The sequence below is a fragment of the Anabrus simplex genome, chromosome 1 (assembly GCF_040414725.1).
Source record: "Anabrus simplex isolate iqAnaSimp1 chromosome 1, ASM4041472v1, whole genome shotgun sequence".
In the NCBI taxonomy this organism is placed as follows: Eukaryota; Metazoa; Arthropoda; class Insecta; order Orthoptera; family Tettigoniidae; genus Anabrus; species Anabrus simplex.
Window position 1 is genome coordinate 561,686,722 of NC_090265.1, and position 22,027 is coordinate 561,708,748.

Below are 22,027 nucleotides of genomic sequence, written 5' to 3' on the forward strand. Positions count from 1 at the left end.
TAAATATTAGCAAACTGAACCATCAGGCCCATCAAATTTCTGTGGCCTGGTTCGAAAAGGGCCAATGTGAAAAAACCTGTTTTTAAGCTATGCGCATTTCAAGTTTCGCTTATAGTTTTCCAATTACTTTTTTCAACAACTAACTTTAAATTACTTTGTACTTTCTTTGTGGAAGTCACCTTATTAAACGCTAATTTTTTCTATCGTATTCTTTAAAAATTGCCAGGTCTCTAATCTTTACTGGTAATCTAACATTATTGGTAAGGGCTTATTTAATTAAATGTTAACTGTTCGTTTAATACTTAACAGAGACATTGGCCCTTTTAACATGTTGCAAGCCAGGATAAAACGTGTTTGTATCAGTTAATATCTCAATTTCGATAAAAAATGACATTGGCCCTTTTAGAACCAAGCCAAAGATTTATGCAACTCACTGACGTAACTGTACAGTGGCTAGATTTGCAATTTGTGAAATTAAATTGTGGTTCCCTTCTGAAAATTTCATTTTTGAAATACTAACCTAGTTTTGAAAATCACCCTAATTTTTATTACTGAATCTTAAAACTAATCTGGAGTAATTCACGGAACACATACCTGTGAAAGGGTAAGGGGTTAAAGTGAGTTCCTGGTTGTTGAAATCTTGGCTGCGGTACTTCTGGTTCTTCTGCCACCCTTGGTTGGCTCTGTTGTTGCTGCAGATGTGGCTGTTGCTGCTGCTGCTGTTGTTGTTGTTGTTGTTCACGAAGGCTCAGAGAAGCAAGAGAAGGTAGTATCAATCTATCTACATCAGGGCTGGAGTCTCCTCCAGCGATCGCTAGGTTCCGTCGAGAGTTGTTAAGCTGCTGTCGTGGATCTACGAGTTCTATTGCAGTCGAGTTGCCATACACATCCATGATGGCCCAAAGCGGGCCTCTCGTCTCCACACCACTGAAGAATAAACCTTTTTCTTCTCCATTTATGCCAAAGTAAACATCTCCCGCTTGTGTCACGTAATAGTACAGGACTGTATCTCTTTCTGCAAATCTTTCTGCCAAAGCTTTGGCCCAATAGCCAGGCTTGTTTGTGAGGTCTGCAACAACAAAAACAACAATTTCAGCAGAAAGAACTATTAAAACAGGTCTCTATCAGTATCACGTGAATTATTCAGGAATAAGGGTGTGTTATCTTGACTACTTTTGAGGGTATCCCTCAATCTAATCTCTTGAACAAGATTATTATGCTTTTATGAACTAATATGACCTGATACATCAAAAGACGATTTCATACACTTTTTCACCACATTTTTAGATTTTAGAACAGGGCTATCTGCAAAGACACCAATTTTGTATACAAAGACAATACAACAGAATTAGTGAATCAGTAGACATAACCCATACAATGCGGCCATCCACAGATTAAGTTTTCACACAATACTGCATGAACAGATAAATGCTAGACATTTGAAATATAACTTACCAGGGCATGCATATTTGGGAAGGCCATATCGTAAATTGTTTGGATCATTACAGGTGAAACCAAACCGGATTACACCACTCCAGTTGTTGGACACCTCCAGGAACTTCACACATACCTGAAACAAGTTACAAACGCCTGATGACTTTACAAAATACTTCCATCTTTTAAATTTGATCACATAGTCTACTAATGTTTCCTATAATCTCTAATCAATTTCCATATTTTCTCCAACATATAGTAATGTTCAATTTTTCTAAAAACTAACAGGAATTTTTTATTTTGGATGACATTTGTAAATATTGATGAAAGACATTCATAATTAGATTCCCCTCCACTTCCTGGCACTACAGCCCTAACAAGCCTTTGCTTACGAAGAGACTGCTATTCAGCCCGATTATGAGCTGCTAATTGAGACGTGAAGCATGGTCAACGCGCCGAATCCTCTCGGCCGTTATTCTATGCTTTCTAGACCACCACCAGATAGTTGTTTTTTGTGTACCTGGGTAGTCCTCTACCCAGCCATCAGGTCCAGGTAAAAAACCCTGGCCTGACCGGAAATCGAACCTGAAGTTTCTGCGTAAGCGGTAGGTCCGCTACCCCTAGACTGTGGGGCCAGCTGTAATTACTCATAGATAAGAATTTAATTATTTTATCCTCTAATAAACCACTGCCCATTTTATCCCAGTTAATGCTGTCACTGAGCTTTCATGTCTCTGTTTAAAATTATTAAAACTTTACAGAATATTTCAACTATTTGCTGAAAGCAGTTCTAAAATTCTTCACCGAGGTTGCTAAAGCTTTATTGGTTATGATGACTGAGGAATTTTTTGAAGTTATGTTTGTGTCAAGAGGATATCAAAAGTGCTCTGCAAATAGGAAAACATATAATCAGAAAAAGCTGAGAATAAAAAATTCCTCAAATGGACCTGACAGTGCTTGCACTAGCACGATGCTGCTCTCTCCTTTCACCCTCCCCCCTTTTTTACAAGTTGCTTTATGTCGCACCGACACAGATAGATCTTATGGCGACGGTAGGATAGGAAAGGGTTAGATGTAGGAAGGAAGCGGCCGTGGCCTTAAGGTACAGCCCCAGCATTTACCCGGTATGAAAATGGGAAACCATGGAAAACCATCTTCAGGGCTGCCGACAGTGGGGTTCAAACCATCCGCACGGCGAACTCGCTCGGACGATGCTGTTCTCTTTCTGAGAAGTTTATTTTATGTTCCACTACGTACTTTTAAGGTTTTCGGAGGTGTTTACGTGCTGGCAAACCTACAAACCTGAAGCTGAAGTGCTTGAGCCATTTCGAATGCCACTGAACTGAGCCGAAATCGAGTCCACAAATTTGAGCTCAGTTAGGTAAGCAGTTAACGAACTCTAGGATTGGGATACAAGTACACATATCTGAAATAAAGTTCCATCCTAGTATTTGCCAACACGAAGTTGTAAAGCCTGGGACTAAGCACATTACGACAGGTAAGATCTGTTGATGCAGTAGTTTTCTTAAATACGGTGGTTAAATTTCGCCACTTCATAATAATAATAATAATAATAATAATAATAATAATAATAATAATAATAATAATAATAATAATAATAATAATACCAAACACATCGCAAAGAATTCGACCGAGAATAAAAAACAATCGTTCAGGTACGGTTTCCTTCAAAAAACAAGTCATAAGCATCCAGGCCCCCAACTCACACAACGCAGGACACTGCTGTCGGTAAAGTCTCGAGACTTTCGTCCTACACAATGTGTCAAGGGGTCAACAGATGTCAATGGGGCAAGATAAGAGACAGCCTACTGTCCGTCAATGTAACTTTGGGGCCTTCACTCACATCGCACATTTATTCGCACTCAAAATAAATACTGATTTACGATTTTTTCAATTAAAAAAGCTTTCGAAGCTCAGAATACAAGCAAGAAATGATAAAGTAACGAAAATGCAATATAACGAATTACCTTCCTAAATATCTTTGCATAACTGTATTTAACGAACATACCATGATCCACAATTAGATTTGCTGGGCTGAGTGGCTCAGACGGTTGAGGCGCTGGCCTTCCGACCCTAACTTGGCAGGTTCGATCCTGGCTCAGTCCGGTGGTATTTGAAGGTGCTCAAATACGTCAGCCTCGTGTAGCTAGATTTACTAGCACGTAAAAGAACCATTGCGGGACTAAATTCCGGCACCTCTGCGTCTCCGAAAAACCGTAAAAGTAGTTAGTGAGACGTTAAGCCAATACCATTATTATCACAATGCGATTTACTTTGCGGGAATCCAATGGAGTGTGAAATGAATACTGCTGGATCGACAAAAATGATGATTGATTTATTGATGCATGCTGGTTTAAAGGGGCCTAACACCTAGGTCATCGGCCCCTAATGGTAGGAAATGAGACGAAATGAAATGGCAAATTAAAAACCCCAAATCCTCCACTGACCACAATTCAAAACGTGAGGACGAAGAATGAATGGATGGATATTAATTTAAAACGATCAGTGGAACCGACCCACAGTGCCTCAAATACACAGAAACTGGCGTAAAACAATAGTATTACTGACCAACGGACTGCTTCTATAGCACGATACTGAATCGATTATGCTTGTAGTCGAAAGGAGTCCAAAATCCAAGTCATCGGCCTCTCATAATGGTACGTATCGCTAGAAAAGTAGAACCATGGTATTTGTCATGTTGCGGTACTAATCAGGAGTAGCGTAGCCTCGCGGTATTCAACACATTATGGTACTACTCACAGATAATGAAATTCGCACACGTATTACAGACCTACTGTGTTTCGCACATTCCGGCGCCATTGACAGGCAACGCAAACCTACATGCAGTGCCGTATTAAGGTGTTTGGGGGCCCTGGGCTATTTAAAAATGTGGGGCCTCTACTTCCACTTAAATTGATGAATAGGGAAGTGTTGAAATAGACTACAATTTTTCTCTATTTTTCATGTTAATATTTCATAATGCCAAAACGTATTTTACATTTGTCTCATCATCACTATCAAATCGACATATAAAACAGAACTTACGTTTTTTGGCACCACTAAGATATTTTCCATCCATTTTACAAGAACATTACAGTTGTAAGTTACGAATGGTTCAATAATCAGAGCTTGCATGATCCTTGAATCAGAGGTGAACTGGAAGTTCTCTTCCTGATGCAAATATATAGTATAGCATGCGCATTCCACCGTGCTTCCCCTGTCCCCTCCCGCTCACTTCCTAGACCTCTTCCCCCCTTCACCCTCTGCCCGTACTCGCAAGCTGCCAGATTTAAATTTTCGTCAACAATAACCTTTACAATAATTACAGTGCGTAAGTAGCGAGGATTCGTGTCTCCGGACGGTAATTTATTCTAGCAGTGATGAAATACTAACGCGGACAGCTCATAAAAAGGAAGGAAGAGTGCGTGTTCTATATTTTGCGAGCGTAAATATTCATATACATGCACGGAGGTGGAGCAGCAGGCCTTTTTATACAATTTTAGGTTCGGCCAAGGGCTGGGGCCCTTTGGCACGTGGGGCCCAGGGCTGCAGCCCCTTTAGCCCCCCCCCCCTTAATCCGGCCCTGCCTACATGGGTTCAGTCATCCCATGGTGTCGCTCATATAGTGCTACAAATCACAGGTATTTTTTTTATACTGCAAAAGCCGTCACGCTCTCGTTTGCTACTTAGGCCTATCACAAACCTATTTGGTACCTACCATAGTGGTACTACACGCAAGGAAAAGCGACCCATGGTGTTCTCCGCGTGGTGGTACTAATCACAAAGAGTTTCATGGTTCTTATATAATCATCCCTTGGTCGCCCCTTTTAATCGCCTCTTACGACAGGCAGGGGATACCGTGGGTGTATTCTTCGTCTGCGTCCCTCAATCACAGGGGTTTGTGTGTTTGGTCCGCAAGAGATATTTTATTTCTCTCAAGTGAGCCGGCAAGCCGGTTAGGACCCCCCCCCCATCCGCCACCTGGGACGCACCACGTGGGAGTATCACCTCTCCCCCTGCTTCGCCAGCATAGTAGGTTCGTGGTACAAAAATGCATGAAGGATGACATGACAGACTAAAACGAAACGGGAGAACTTAATCCGAGTTTCACAACTAAATGTTAGGCCTACTAATGCAATACGCAAATTACTGAGGAAAAAAAGGCACCACTTAAATGTTGGCGTGGTTTGTAATCGATTGATTTAAAAGTCAAAAGGCTATACATTCTTTTATGTGGAAATATTCGTTACTTATTGACAGAATAATACAACAGCTTCCTCATTAAAAACTTCCAATTTCAAACCAAGTAACAAGTAATGAATATTCTTGCGGTCGGCATTCCTCAAATTATCTACAAATAACTCTTCATCCTATTAAACTTCGGGCTGATTTAACTTATCTAATAGTCTGTGGTTTTAGTATTATTTTTGACTTACGAAGGCTATTTTATGCCGTTTTTCTACCCAGGATAGTCACCGTTGTGACCGTAGGTCGAGACAGACCACTGAAATCTAACTTCCCATCCCTATCGTGGCGTTACAAAAATGGGTTAAATTTCTAGGAACAGAATAAGAACATAATAGAATTACTACAAGGCAAAAGCCTCTTATGAAGTACCTCCGTGATAACACGCAGCCTCGAGTTGAGTAATAAAAATTACACAACTACAAAAGATAATTTAATTGAGGATGCACGTAGGAAATTACCCAAACGCTCAAATTTTCTCATTCCATAAAAACAGTCAATTCCTCTTACTTTCGAGTTTAGTGCAATGCTACGGATTCTAAACTGTTATCTTTTGACCATGACAGTTGGTTTTGAAATGTATTAATGAATTAATATAATTGTTAACTGCATCACCAGGACAAGATCACAATCTCTGCCAGTCCGTATACCGATGGTCAACTTCAGTATTGACGACAAATGTAAACTAGTTTAACCGTTTCTCTTTGGACAAGCTTGAATATTAAAGTTTTCAGAAATACATTCTTTGTAAATGAGAAACGATTATATTCCCCTCATGCAACTTTTCGTAGTTCGAGGATTGTAGAAGAGAAAAAAACCGCAACAAATAAGCTTTCGTATGTTTAAAAAATGCTAAGAAACTAGTGGCGTGCATTGTTCCAACTTGAGACAGGTAACCACGACAGAGCAACATGTGCCTTGCTGCATATGCAACCACTGTCACGCATTAGTGGAGCGTGTAAACTAAAACGCCGGAGTTTGCTCCAATTCGTTCGAGAAGACATGTTCGAAGCGAAACTTTTCTGACGTTGCAATCACTGTGGTTCATCCAGATACGAGTCCGGCTCCATGGCTAAATGGTTAGCGTGCTGGCCTTTGGTCCAGTGGATCCCGGATTCGACTCCCGGCCGGGTCGGGGATCTTAACCTGATGTTATTCTGATGGCTCGGGGTTTGGACGTGAGTGCCGTCTACGTAAAGACCTGCACCTGACATCTTCGAAGGCCACACAACATTATTATCCAGGTATGAGTATGTCCTTGTTTCAAAGAGCAAAGGCCGGGAATTCGGAGGTATAAAGGGCCAACCGAGCAGAGGAGGGGTGGCCACGGCTCTACCGTGGCTCTACGCCACTGTATTCGGGAGACGGAGAGGGGCCGGTCCACACCGTCGGCTGTCCCGAGTGTTTTTCCATGGTTTCCCATTCTTCCGGTGAAATGAGCATGAAATTAGTCTACCTACTGTATCAGTAATTGCCAGACGTATGTTGTGCATTGCAGCAAGCAGCGAAAGAAACCAGTAAAACGGATATGCTTTTAAGGAAATGAAATGAAATGTCGTATGGATTTTAGTGCCGGGACTGTCCGAGGACAGCTTGTAAGGAGTCGTAGGAGTTAGCTAGACCCAGACCAAATCAATGACTTGTTTTTAATCCATAACAATCATAACAATAAATAAATAGTTTGCAGTTCATTCCCAAATTGGAGCTAGATTTTTGCACTAGCCATATCTCCTTGGATAGAAACCTTCAGCAAAGAGGATCTGAAAAATTAATTTTGAGATTTATATCTTTATGTGATATAATGACTTATTAATTTGCACAGTTTGTATAATACGTCTCTGGTACGGCTAGTAGTGAAACTACTACTTTCCTACGGCTTTTTCGGAAACGCCGAGTTGCCGGGATTTAGTCCCGCAGGAGTTCTTTTACGTGCCAGTAAATCTACCGACACGAGGCTGACGAATTGGAACACCTTCAAATACCACCGGACCGAGCCAGGATCGAACCTGCGAAGTTGGGTTCAGAAGGCCAGCGCCTCAACCGTCTGAGCCACTCAGCCCGGCAGTTTTTCTTACATACGAAGCAGAAAAGACAGTCTAAAAATATGAGTAACTATTGTTATTTTCATGTCCAGTCATGAGTCCACTATTGCGCCAAAAGCGTAACGTTATGAGAGATAAAGGTACGCGAGAAAAATTTGAGTACGGCTAAACAAGAACGAAGGGAGGCGAGCACCTCTACCTGTAAATCAGACAGCGCGTGAAACCAAGCATAGAGCGTGTTTTGCATGACACTATAAGAAACACAACCTAGCTCACGCCGAAACATTCAACTGATAAGGGCTCTGATATCTCTCATTCAGTTAAACCCTCCAACACGCAACCGGCCGTGCTGAACCTTCCCACCTTCCAGTTCCGACCACAGCAGGCGAGCTTCTGACAAATTGTAGAAAACAGAGTCAGCCTAAATGAAATTGGTAACTGAAAATAAATCTTCTAATCTTCTTTTGAAAACAGATGCTAGATATTTGCATACAGACGCTTTTTACTGTTCTGCAGTTTGCATTCCATCATTTCAATAACCAATATTATTTTACAGGAGAAGTATTTTGTCTCAAAGCAATGGCTCTTTTCAACAAAGGACCTATGTTAAGTTTCTTTACAACTTTTTTTTGTTTCCGTAGTCCCGCAGAAGTGAACACTACATTGTGCTCATAAGCACAATAAAAGAGATGTTTCCAGCTGTAAAATAGGCTGTGTAGTTTACACAGACTGGACGACTAGCAGAACATGGGGCTATTGTTGAATCTTGCCAGGTGAGGCTTTCTTCGAATACAATGCCTTTAGAGAAGGAACTTTCCTGTATAGGAAGGCATTCAGAGATAGAATGAAGTATGTATCAAAACAACATATGGTTACAGAGTTACATTTCCCTATAATAAACTTTGTTAGGCACCAAAAATTTGTCTTTAGTGCTACTTTTCCCTAAATTCATAATCAAGTTTGCATATTAAACCAATAGCTAGACACATCATTCGTTTCAACTAAAGCGTAGGAAATGTTTGAATTTGATAGCCGAGTCACTTGGCTCTCAGAACTCTTGTATGTTTTCGCTAGCTCCACGACCTTGGCAAAAGGGTCTCCGAACACACGACGAAAACCGACAAATTAAAGGCATATGCCGTTAACATGAGGAGCCGGTTCTCCTTGAAGACACCACGTCATGCGCTTGAAGAGTGGATATTATCAGCGTGAGAACAGGAAGAAACCCTGAAGCTCCTAGATAAATGTCAGAAGTATTAGTTACAAAGAACGCGATACGACAAGATTTCCATGGCCAATTAAATGAAACTTCCGTCATCGAAAGAGGAACTTCATACGCACGACTGATCACAGGAGATATTCATGGTGCTGAAGTACAAGATCATGAACTGTAAGAGTAAGACATTTTCAGACTATCATTAAAAACACGTCTCACAGCTTTCTGACAATTATTTGGAAAAAGCAGTCTAGGAACTAGAAAAAGCACCGCCCTTTTCTGAAAGATACTGCGGGGAAAACTTGAGAACAAAAAGTCACAACGGCGCTCTCAGCACTTAAGCGTTGCAACCCCTCAGACTGCTGTTCTACCATAACGACAGAAAATGAAGGAACATTCTTTTCGGACTGTACAAGTTAGCTTAGTGATCAACATTTTTCTTAAGTATCCAATCTACTCCATTTTATTGCTTTATGCTTACAATCTAGGGACACTGCCATTGAGACACTTTAACGTGCTCGAGCACTCTCGAAACGACCGAGGTTCGGTTGTGGTGTTGGTGACGTTTATTGTTCTAAGAGGAAGTATAACTGGGCAAACGTTCTCTATTAACACCGATCAAAGGGGAAAACTGGAAGGGACCGGACTCTTCGAAAAATGAAGGTTATCGGCCAAGGAAAGGCAAGGGACACGAAAGGCGTGAAAATGAACAACTCCATAAGCCTCGAATGCTCTAATACCATCGGGATCGGAGAAGAAGAATTCAGCAATGGAGGTCGGATAAGATAGATGAAGGTGAAAACACTGGTACAAGTAAGTGGAAGCGCAAGTAAGGGCCCCGTGGTCCAAAGCACCCTCCCAGGTTAAGAGCCCCGGGGTGCCCTTTCAGTAACTTCTTACGACAAGCAGGGGATACAATGGATTTATTCTACTGCCCCTACCCACAGAGAGAGACCGGGGTTCGAATTCTGGTGGATCTTACGAGCGGAACTTTCACCTGAAGGAAAGCACGTGGCCTCAGGAAGAGCAACCAGGCGTAAACCTATGGTCAAAACCCAAAATGAGCAAGGGCGACTCCAGTGACCCCAGGAAAACACGGGGTAAAACTGAACAAGTGCATCATTATTATTTTACTAATCGTAACATCAACCTCCAATTTTCTCCAAAGCTCATTGTAGCGAGATTAATTCGTATTTTCACAGCATAGTGAAAGCATTTTTTAACTTTAAAATTCTTATAGGCAGAGTCGAACTTACAGTATCTAGCCCCTGTTCTCTCAATCTATGAATGATTTTAGACTACGGGAAAGCTGTTTTTAGTTTTGTTCTTGTGTGTGCAACTGGTGCCAGGATTTTAGCTGAAACCCCTTTTCTCTTCAACAGCCGTTCGGTTGCATTAAACTAACCGGGATTGCGACTGTCAAATAATCTTTTACAGACATTGAGAAAAAACGTAAGACGAACGTGAGGTACAGATTCGAGGAAGAGAAACTCACTTGATAATTCCGCGCAATATGAATTAGAGATAGCATTCAGCAAGGAGACCAGAACTCGTCGGTTGCTAAGCGACGAACATGTCTGGCTGGCTACCCACCCGTCACGGTCAGCACCACCGGACTAGCAGAGCAGAAAACACAACGGGCAGATGCTGTTGCTGCATAAGCTTTACACTGCGCCGACATGCCCTTTCATTTCCCCCCAACATTTCTGAAGCCCTGATACCAAGAATTAACAGAACAGAGCAAGTACAGAAATGCTGCACATAATAAACGTATACATTATTGAAAAAATGTCGGGAGATTCCCTGGACTTTACAGAAATGATCGCCTTGGTATTAATCTTCAATAAGGAAGGGAAAAACGGGAGGAAAAAACAGAGTAAAATAGATAGGAAAAAAATTATGAAATTCTCTCTTCCACTAAAAAATTGTTTATTCGTATACCGGTTTCTGCCATTAGACTATCCTTAGAGCAAATCGTGTTAAGAAGTTTTTGCCATATACAGGACGAACCGAAATTCGCGCACTCGGGCGTCGCAGCGCGACTCCTCACATGCCAGTAATAAAAAAAATGTCTCTCACAAAAGTTCGTCCTGCGAGTATATCCGGCAGAAAAAGGACGTTGAAGAGTGGCAATCTGGCAACACTGTAACCACATGTAGGGTAACTACCTCTGTTAGTAGTGATGTACAGTTGGCGCAGTGGATAGAGTTTTGGGTTAGCATGCAGGAGGTGGAGGGATCGATCCTGGGTTGAGGCGTATATTGTTTATTTCGTAAATGTAGTCCAGGTGGTATGGTATCTGGCATCTTAATCGTCAACAGCGAATAAATTCACGCCCACGTTGTGGAAAGAGGTCTTTCAAAGTTGACCAATGAAAACGATTGTTCGCGTAGCATGTAAGTGCAAATGGTTTCTAGAGGACCCGCTGCAATCGCTGTTGACGATTAAGGTGCCAGATACCATGCCACCTGAACTACATTTACAAAATAAACATTCGCCTCAATCCAGGATCGACCCCTAGACCTCCTGCATGATAACCCAAAACTCTATCCACTGCACCAACTGTACAGCACGACTAATGTGTGCTGACAGAGGTAGTTACTCTGAATGTGGTTACAGTGTTGGCAGATTGCCACTCTTCAACGTCCTTTTTCTGCCGGATATACTCGCAGGACGAACTTTTGTGAGAGACATTTTTTTATTGCTGGCATGTGAGAAGTCGCGCTGCGACGCCCGAGTGCGCCAATTTCGGTTCATCCTGTATACAGATTCGAAATAAACATATTTTTTTCGTGGAGAGAATTTCAACTTCGTTTCTATATATACTTCGATGTAAGTTGGAATTCAAGAGGACAAATTTGGGCAAATATTCATGTATAGGGCAAGGAGTAAGGGATTGTAATAAATTATCAAGGAAATGTTCGATAAATTTTGAAGTTCTTTGAAAATGTTTAAGAAAAGGTTAAGATTTTTTTTTTTTTTTTTTGCTATTTTGCTTAACGTCGCACCAACACATATGTCTTATGGCGACGATGGGATAGGAAAGGTCTAGGAAGTGGAAGGAAGCGGCCGTGGCCTTAATTAAGGTACAGCCCCGGCATTTGCCTGGTGTGAAAATGGGAAACCACGGAAAACCATCTTCAGGGCTGCCGACAGTGGGGCTCGAACCCACTATCTCCCGCTTACTGGATACTGGCCGCACTTAAGCGACTAAGTAAAGAATTGATAGGGAATCTGCCACCTGGGCGACAGCCCTAGATGCATACCATTGATCATTGATCATGGTTTTCCACATCAGTAGCAATGAATTGAATCGCATTTAAGATGGATATCGAAAAACGTTAGGGTTAAAGATCAAAACTAACATTCTAGTACTGTCATGTTATGTGACTTGTGTAGCTTATGAACTGGAATGGTATATTTCTTACAAAAAGTTATGTTTACGTCCTAAAACAGAATGAGAGATAAAGACAGTCTGTAACGTTTAAATTCACATGAAAAAGTGATTGCATGACATTCTCTAATTAAGATTTAAAAATAACGTCTGAATCAATTTTGTTAGATCTGTCAAGTAGTCTGAACCCGTCTCGATAAATGGAAGGATTTATTCCAGAATGTGAGGTCTCCATGTGCATAGATCAGATCTGAAGTCCTCTAAAATGGTTGTATTGTCGGGATTTTACTTTTGTTCAGGATCACTTAAGCACAAGAAGAATTAATTTACTAATAACTTAGCGTGGATTGCTTCTTTAGAATGGAATATTGACTCCAGAGATCCAAACATCAATATATGCTTATCTCAGTGTGACCCCATCATATGCGTTAGCCTAGCAGGGTAGCTAGGAAATCTTAGTTCACAAAGCACAGATTGAATAAATGCTCTAGTATTCAATTGCATTACCTTTTCGGATACTTTGATGGGTCGACTGCTGAAGGTGACACCTTTGCAGAAGCTCTCTGCTCGCCTTGCCACACTACCATCCCGCGATACCCGGATATTGTCCCCGTGCACCTGGTGGAACAGGATAGGAGGCAGATTGTTGGTTCCTCCACTACTGCCCGAGCGCGGCGCTGAAACAATATAATATACAACCATTACTTCATAAAATGAATACCTACACAGACTGGAAGAAAGAAAAAAACAATTAACAGACAAATAATTAAGTAGTTCGTAATCACTATGTCTCAGGGGCATAAATTCGTCGCAAACGTTGCATATACCGGACAAAGGGTGAGATACAACAAAACGAATCTATGAATAACTCCTCCGTTACTGGACCTTTAAAGTTAGTGGATTCTCCGTTTGAACGAGACATTGTCCGACTCGTTGGCTGAATGGTCAGCGTGCTGGCTTTCGGTTCGGAGGGTTTCGGGTACGATTCCAGGCCAGGTCGGGGATTTTAACCTTCCTTGGTTAATTTAATGGCCAGGGGGCTGGGTGTTTGTGCTTCCCCCAACATCCGTGCAACTCACACCACAAATAACACTATCCTCCACCACAATAACACGCAGTTACCTGCACACAGAAATAGCCACACGAAATTATTATTATTATTATTATTATTATTATTATTATTATTATTATTATTATTATTATTATATATAATTCGCTGAGGCCATCAAGGACCACGTTAAGTCTTGTTGCATTTGACACTGAACTTGGCCTTCTTTAGAGCCCAAATTTCCCTCATTCTTTGAGAGTGGGCCTGCTTACGCTCCTCTGTCGGTTGCTCGTCTCGGTTTAGCCCGTTCGTCAATATTTTCTTGCGGAAGAGATCTCTGTTAAGGGCGTCTTCAGCTGAGATATGTAGCATTTGCGGGTCTTCTTTGGTATTTCTAAACCAGGGAATTGTGGTTTTGGGGTTTGAATCAAAAAAGTGAAATATTTCTTTAGTTAACTTTCTTCCGTCCATTCTTTTCAGATGACCGTAAAATCGTGCCCGTCTTTTTCTGATTGTGTCGGTAATTTTCTCTATTTTGCTGTAGACTTCCTTGTTGGATCTCTTTTGATGGATTCCATTTCTGTACTTTGATCCCAAGATTCCTCTCACAATTCTGCGTTCTCTTTTCTCCAGTTCTTCAAGGAGTCCTTTGTTGGCATTTAGAGACAGGGTTTCGGCTGGATATAGAACTACTGGCTTCAGAACTGTTTCATAGTGACGTATCTTGGTGTTTTGGGAAAGGCATTTTTTTGTTGTAGATTGTGCGGGATGTTTGGTAGGCTATTTCCAGTTTGCGTACTCGCTCCTGAAGTGCTTCTTTGTCCAGTCCATTTTTCATGATGATCTCACCCAGGTATTTGAATTTGTCTACTCGGGTGATGTCCCCGTATTTTGTATGTAGTTTTGGTGGAGCCTCTTTGATGTTAGTCATTACTTTTGTTTTCTCAAACGATATCTGCAAACCAGTTTGTTCGGCCATTTCCTTTAAAATTTCAACTTGAGCTCTAGCGGTTTCTATGTCGTTTGAGAGAACAGCATTATTATCAGCAAATGCTAAGCAGTCTGTTGCGATCCCCTTGGATTTAGTTCCTATTCTCAATGGACTGTAGTTGGTTTCCTGTAATCTCACCCGCCAGGTTCTGATGATCTTTTCAAGAACACAGTTGAAGAGTATCGGGGATAGCCCATCACCTTGTCGGACTCCTGTTTTGATGTCAAAGGAATTCGAGAGACATCCGTGGAACTTCACCTTGGATTTTGTATCGGTCAGGGTGGCTCTACTTAATGCCAGCAGTTTCAAATCAACTCCAAAATCATTTAAGATGTTTAGCAGGACTTTCCGGTCAATGGAGTCGTACGCTTTCTTGAAGTCCACAAAGACAGACACATACTGCTTGGACCTTACTGCACAATATCTGATGATCGTTTTGAGATTTTGGATCTGTTCAGCTGTTGAGCGATCTTTTCTGAACCCTCCTTGGTATTCACCTATTTGACGTTCAACTTGTGCTTCCAAACGCTCCAGGATGGCAAGTGATAGAATTTTGTAAGTCACGGGTAGCAAAGATATTCCTCTGTAGTTGTTGATGTTCTTCATGCTGCCTTTTTTGTATAATGGATGGATCAAAGCTATTTTCCAATCTTCGGGTAGAGTCTCCTTGTTCCAAATTTCTTCTATTTGCTTTTGCAAGATATCAAGTGATTCCTCTGGGGCATATTTCCATAGTTCTGCTACTACTGAGTCTTCACCCGGCGCTTTGTTATTTTTGAGACGGGGAATGTGGCGCTTGATTTCATCTCTGTCGGGTGGTCTGAAATCTGGGTATCTGAGTAAGGGTTCCTCGGTCTCAATGGCGCTTTGCGGTTTAGAGCAATTAAGTAAATTCTTGAAGTAACCTGCCAGAATGCTGCAATTTTCTTCATTTGACGTCGCCAGTGTGCCGTCCTTTCGCTCAAAGCATAGAGATGGTGGTTTATAGCCAGTGAGTTTGCGTTTGAAGGCTCTGTAGTACTCTCTGCTTTCATTCTTCCTAAAGTTTTGTTCTATCTTTTCAACGAGAGAATTTTCGTATTTACGTTTCTCAGTTCTGAACACCCTAGCTGCTTGGGCACGTTGGGTTTTGTAGGTTTCCCAGTCATTTTCTGATTTCGTAGAGTAGTACTGTTTCCACGCACCGAGTCTTTCTTGGAGGACTGATTCGCAGGTACCATTCCACCAGGCATGCTTTTTGCTTCTCTTGATTTCTGCAACGTCTTTGGCGGCCTCAACAAGGAGACTTTTGGCGTTGTTAAAGTCACAGTCATTTGGTCTAGCCTTCTCCTGGAACTCCTCGACCCTTCGCCGAAGTTTATCATTGTCGAAGCGTGTGATCTGCTTGGTTGTCTTCCTTGTGTTTGCGGGAATTGGTTTGAATTTGATAAGAGACATATAATGATCTGAGGCCACATTGATGCCTTTCTTTACCTTGACATCCATAATCTCAGGGCTGTTTCTCCTGGAGATTGCAACATGATCAATTTGGAACTCTCCGAGAGCTTGGACGGGAGAACGCCAAGTCATTTGCTTTCTGGGTAGATGGCGAAAGTGGGTCGACATGACCTGCAGGTTGTGACTTTCGCAAATGGACACCAGTCTTTTGCCGTTGGGATTGGTTCTTTTGTGAGCAGGGTAATTTCCTATAACTTTCTTATACTTCCGTTCACGACCTAGTTGGGCATTGAAGTCACCCAAAAGAAGCTTGACATGGTGTTTGGGGATTTTGTTTAATTTTTCATCCAGTAGATCCCAGAAATTATCAACTTCGTCTGGATCAGACTTGTTCTTATCGTTTGTAGGAGCATGTGCGTTAACTAGAGCGTAGGTTTTGTTCGCGCATTTAATTATAAGTATAGACAATCTGTCATTCACAGGTTCGAAATTTGCGACCGATTTAAGGATCTTGGTTCTAACAGCAAACGCGGTTCCAAGCATCACAGCTCCATTGAGGATTCCTCTTTGCGCTTTGCTCTTGAAAAATCGGTAGCCTTCGAATTCAAACATCTCTTCATCTGGGTACCTTGTTTCCTGTAGGGCCATTATGGATATCTGATTTTCGTGAAGAGCTTTGGTGAGGGTTTTCAGCTTGCCAGTTTGTGTAAGTGAATTTATGTTGAAAGTTGCTAGAAAGGTTTTAGATTTTGGCCTGAGTTTTTGACTCTTCGGGGTACACCGAGACGCTCCGACTCGTCTCTTGCATGATGTCGAGTCTCCCCCAGAATCCGAACGAGACTCGTGCGCCGTGGCGTTCACGACGAGGGATTTATCCGAAGATTTACCCCCTGGGGTATGTTTCTTGAAATGTTGTGCCATCATGCTTTTTGACTTGACTTTGCTTTGGACGGGTACCCATCCTTTTACAACTAAGGTTGTTAGCCCTAGAGGTTGCCTCAAGATGTTTTCTGGCTTCTGGTCATTTACCAGTCTTCGCCGTAACCCTGGCAAGGGACCAGTTTTTTTTTCACGGTGGTATTTTATTTCCCTACTACCCTCTGACTCTGCTGGCGGCAGAGCCAGCGAGCTTCCCCAATTCCAATGGGACGCGCCCGATGGAGGTAACCGGTAAATCCCGACACGGGTTATTATTATTATATTATTATTATTACTTAACGAGGCATTTATCATCTCAATAGTAAATTTGGTCTTTAAAACTTCACATAAACCACTGTCGCCCACTAAATCGCTATGAACCTCTTTTTCTGTCATCCAGATGGTGCAGGTGAACGAATAACCTGGAAAAATATTAACACCACCAAACTTTGCTCTATAGGTTTTCTAGTGTTCCATTTAATCATCGTTAATTTCATTCTGAATCAGAAAAGAGAACAAGTCAAAATTCAGCTAGAGAGACAAACATCTCCTGCAGGAAAAGTGCAGGAATTTATAGGGTCGATTAAACATAAGATTTATTACGGTTTCCGTAGACGATCTAAAGCGAAACTTTTTTTTTACTCGTCACAATCTTTCATTGAAATGGAGCTGTCTCTAAACCGTCGCAGTCTTGGAAAAAAATGAACATATCATCGGAGGATGAAGTATTATTCGTAATACAGGAATATATAAAAACAGATTCTTGGATAATTAACAAATAATCAAATTAACGTAAACAGTATACAATTTTACATGCTTGAATCTGATACAGAAGACACTCTCAATTATCTAAACGAGAATTGTACACATTCGACGTTAGGTGAATTGTATACGAAATAGAAATCCGAGGAATAAATATTTACAGGGAGGAAATGAGATCTCTGAGTTAGCTTTTATCGGGCTATTAAACCTAAAGTTGTTTATGGCAACGCGTTTTTCGAACTTACAGTACAGTCAGCTTCTAACGAAGAAACAGAAACGTTCTTGCAACCCATTCTAAGAACTCATGATCAAGTAAGTGTCCTTTCAACTAGCACCTTAGGTGTATTAACGTGTTAGCCTGTACTCTGAAAGCAGTATCGTGACCGAAATAATTTGCACAGTCGAGCTTTTGACTAGAGCAATGTAAACGTGGAGCGATAATAATTACAACTCGAACTTTGTAACTTCTGCAATAACAATATTATATTGAAACATAGAAGTTCATTACACAAACAACTTTCGGTTCCGTTCTTATTATACCAAGTCATGAAATCAACATTTCAATATTACGTTCTAAATAATATAGCCTACAACTCATTTGTTCTGCTAAAACAGCACAATTCACCATTGAGCACGTCAGTATGAATATATCAATATTTCTAAGATCACTGATAGAATAAGGAAAGTTTCTATTAAATGGCGAACGGTTACCTTGGGTCGAGGTTTGGTTTGCAGATACACAGAATGTCACAATTTTCTCAAAGCCTAAAAAGTATTTATAAATTATAAAATGTAGCGTACATACTCGCCAGAGCCGCAATTCGATGTAACTACCACTGGGAAACAGAGAAACCGTAAAACAGTAATTAAATTATGATATGTCAACCAGCTGACAGAAATTTTCACAAAAGCTCCGCAGTGTAATGGTAGCAGAACCAAAATATGGTGATTTACACCTACAATACCACTACTGGATACATCAGTACGGACCAAAACATAGCTACAATCGTTTTCTTCTTAGCCTATACCAAAGAATGATATTACTTAACACGTAGAAATGAAAAAGTGAACCATTTGTTCTATCAACTTAAGAGTTGTCTCGCAAGGAAGAAGAGCAACCAACTAACTGGTTGCCCTATAAAAAGAAGCTCCAACAGACCGGATGGCCCTACAGTAGTTAGGAGGTATAATGGGTTCAAGAACCTATTTATTCTTAACGGAAAGGAAATGCACTCAATGGCATGTAACGGAAACTAGCACGAATAATTCAACAGAAGCAGTTATCAGTAGATAAACAGAGCCGTAAGATCGAAAGCCTTTATTAAATTCAAACAAACGTAAAAACTTATTTTAGAAGTTCCATTCTTACGGGCTTATCTGGACGGTGAAGACGGGTATTCGTCCTGCTTAAGCTCACGACTGTCCACGTCAAAAAATAGTAGCCCAGAACAGGAAAAGCTCAAGATAACACAACGTAGTCAACGTAGGCACAAGTTTTAGAATGAATTTAGGAAATGTAAAGTCAATTTGCTTTTTTTTTTTTTTTTTTTTTTCAACGGTATATTAAAAACTCTGAGAACACTGTAGTAGAGAAAGTTCAGCCTGTCACTCAATCAAAGGTCTCGTGAATACATGAAAGACTGCCCTCGTAATAATGATTAGGCAATGAATTTACTCGTGTGCGCATCGTGAACACGGGCTGAGTAGTCCAGGCGGTAGAGCGTTGGCCTTCTGAGCCCAACTTGGCAGATTCGATCCGAAGTCCGGTGGTATTTTAAGGTGTTGAAATACGACAGCCTCGTGTCGGGAGATAGTATATCCGCACGTAGGAGAACTCCTGTGAAACAAAATTCCGGCACCGCGACGTCTCCAAAAATAATAATAGTAAGCGGCGGTATCATAATCATCATCATCGAGAATTGCTACCATGACGTCAATTTCTCAGCTAACAAAATATTTACCAAAGAACAGATGTACACAGAACAACCACGAGCGTTGAGAGAGCAAACAAGCAGTCCTCGGCTTCAAAAGATAAGCCCACAGAACAAAGTGTCAATACAAAATATCAAAGAGCATACCTTTAAAATAATACAACCCCAGTTACGCTTCATGTGTGTTCTTCACTACGATAAAGGCCAAAAGAATCTTTAATAAGTTTCTTTCAACTCTACCACATGATTGCATTTTAGTATGTATCATGAAATTACTAGCCCTGTAAGAAACAGCCCACTTACTTTGCAACGCATGGTTTGCCGCAGCCAGAGAACAATATTAATTCACTTGTACCAACTACGAACTGATCCAGATGTCTAACGTCCTTCCTCATTAGTTTGAGATTTCTCAGGGCCAAGAGATGAGTTGAAGTTTCCTCTATTTTCACTACTGAATTTTCACCATGAGGACTGACAGAAATGCAATTACAATGTTTGTAACAGGTAGAAAGACTTCTAATTAACATCAACCGCCGCTAAATTGCCATTTCTGTAATATTTTCGGATGATAACAGGAAGTCCCGGCTCCGTAACTGAATTGTCAGAGCACTAGTCTTCGGTTCAAGGGGCCTCGGATTCGATTTCCGACAGGGTCGAGGATTTAAACTGTCTCAGGTTAATTCCTCTGGCTTGGAGACTAGATATCTGTTCTCGTTTTAGTACACTTACTTTATCAACATTCAATATACCCCCTACACTACCAACTACCACAGAAACATTCAATAGTGAATAAAAATGGTTGGCGTCAGGAAGGGCATCCGGCCGTGAAATTGGGCCAAATCTATATCAAGTGCCGAATCCAGCAAAGCGAGGAAAACGGCCGAGAACAATAATACAAGACTCAATGGCACAGGTTAAGGCAGACAGGAGCATCCCACCGTAATAATAATAGAAGACAAACATGATCACAGAAGCCAACTTGAGCGTGGTTTCACCATCTAACACACTCATTCGAGATCAATGACGAAACGGTAGTGAATTCTAGACTCAGCACCAAATAAGAATAGGCATACAGCACGATATTCCAACAGTACAGATTATATTAGGTTATGGTAGCAGTAGCTATTTCAAGAGACTGTAAACTGCAGTCAAAGTCTAAAACCCGCAATGTAAACTGCATCACTAAACACGAGAGGATGTAAATTCACTTTTTCATGCATTTTGTGAAACATTTGTCCAGACTGTACAGCGCGTAAGTCAGCACACTGACAGTCAACACGAAACAAAACAAAACAAAAAAAGAAGAGTGTTTGGTATTGTGTATGTAGGTGCAATTTTATCAGAAACAACATGTTTGTTGTGAGTATCCACAGGGTAACTACATGAGAGGTGAATTATATTCTGATAATTAAAATTAAGTCTGATAGAATACTAAATGTGAGGAGCACACAATACCATGTTGTTTTTTAGCAACTATACTAAAATTAGTTTTGTTCCACCAGCACCACTTTCTCAGTCCAGTCTGTACTTATCTATCGTATCAGCATCTATGATTCTACAGCAATGTCCTCAGTTGTCATCGTGTATGTGAACAGGACAAATAGTGGACCATTATACAAGATTTTAAATTTGATTACGACAGTGAACTGAAAAGTGCTTAAGTGAAAGGGAGGTGTATGTTCCCAACATGTAATGAAAAAATGTATACAGTGGGAAATTAGTGATGTTGCTACAAGTGATTTGGTTCATAGCCATAATAAGAATGTCCATGAACTGGAACACCAAGTAATTAGTACTGTTGAGAAGCGAAAAAAGGGAAGAAAAAAGCTAGTTCAAATTCCTTATTGAAGCATTTGTAACAGGTATTAAGTAAGGATGATTTTAAATATTTTTGACATTGAAGTGAAATTAAGATTATGTTTCGAAGGTGTAATGAGAAAATACTGTGCGTGAAAAAATTAACGTTTCCCGAGAGTAATTTACATTTGGGACTCTTAGCTTTCAGGTGCAATTTTCAGAGTGAGAACATTTCCACTTTTCCTTTTCCAGGGTAGTTTCCTAATTTTCAGTGCTATTTACTACTGCCCGTACTTTAAAAAAAAATTCTTATCTCCTCTTCACGAAAGTCTCATTCAGTAACTTACTTGATTGGTCCAAGTGCACTTTATGGAAAATTACGGGAAGTGTAGAGCATCACTCGTAGAGCGCGTAGGTGGTGTAAGAGAAAAATAGTCTTCTTCACTAGCTGCAGAGAACAACTATTTCAAGTTCCAAATAAGTCTACTTTCACTTAAGTTGTTCGAATTCTTTTGTTTGAAACAAGGAAGTGGTACGTTTCAAGGGAAACAGGAAGCGTCACGACAGCCTTGATAATATGCGCCTAATCTTTGCTTCTTGGAAAGTAAACCATCTAGAGAGGCGCAGCAATTCTAGACACTTTCAAAACAGTATGACTGCATACGAAACTTCGTGATGTTAATAACTACTGTAGTTTCTGCTGTGGTCGTTAGGTATATTTCTTCATGAAACGTACCCAACTGAAATGCTGAGGAATTCTTCCCATCTTCACTAAACCCCAAACTTCTGAA

The 22,027-nt window shown here is 40.9% G+C and overlaps 1 protein-coding gene across 2 annotated transcripts in view; it reads right to left on the reverse strand.

Annotated features, from left to right (window-relative positions):
- The window catches only part of neur (E3 ubiquitin-protein ligase neur), a 115,298-nt gene that overhangs the window by 20,039 nt on the left and 73,232 nt on the right, over positions 1–22,027 (reverse strand). For both annotated transcript variants that reach the window (XM_067135564.2, XM_067135565.2), the window contains exons 2-4: positions 12,860–13,029; positions 1,456–1,570; positions 595–1,069 (exon numbers count right to left, since the gene is read on the reverse strand). In XM_067135564.2, the coding sequence (XP_066991665.2) occupies positions 595–1,069; positions 1,456–1,570; positions 12,860–13,029 (760 nt within the window). The remainder of the gene's footprint in view (positions 1–594; positions 1,070–1,455; positions 1,571–12,859; positions 13,030–22,027) is intronic.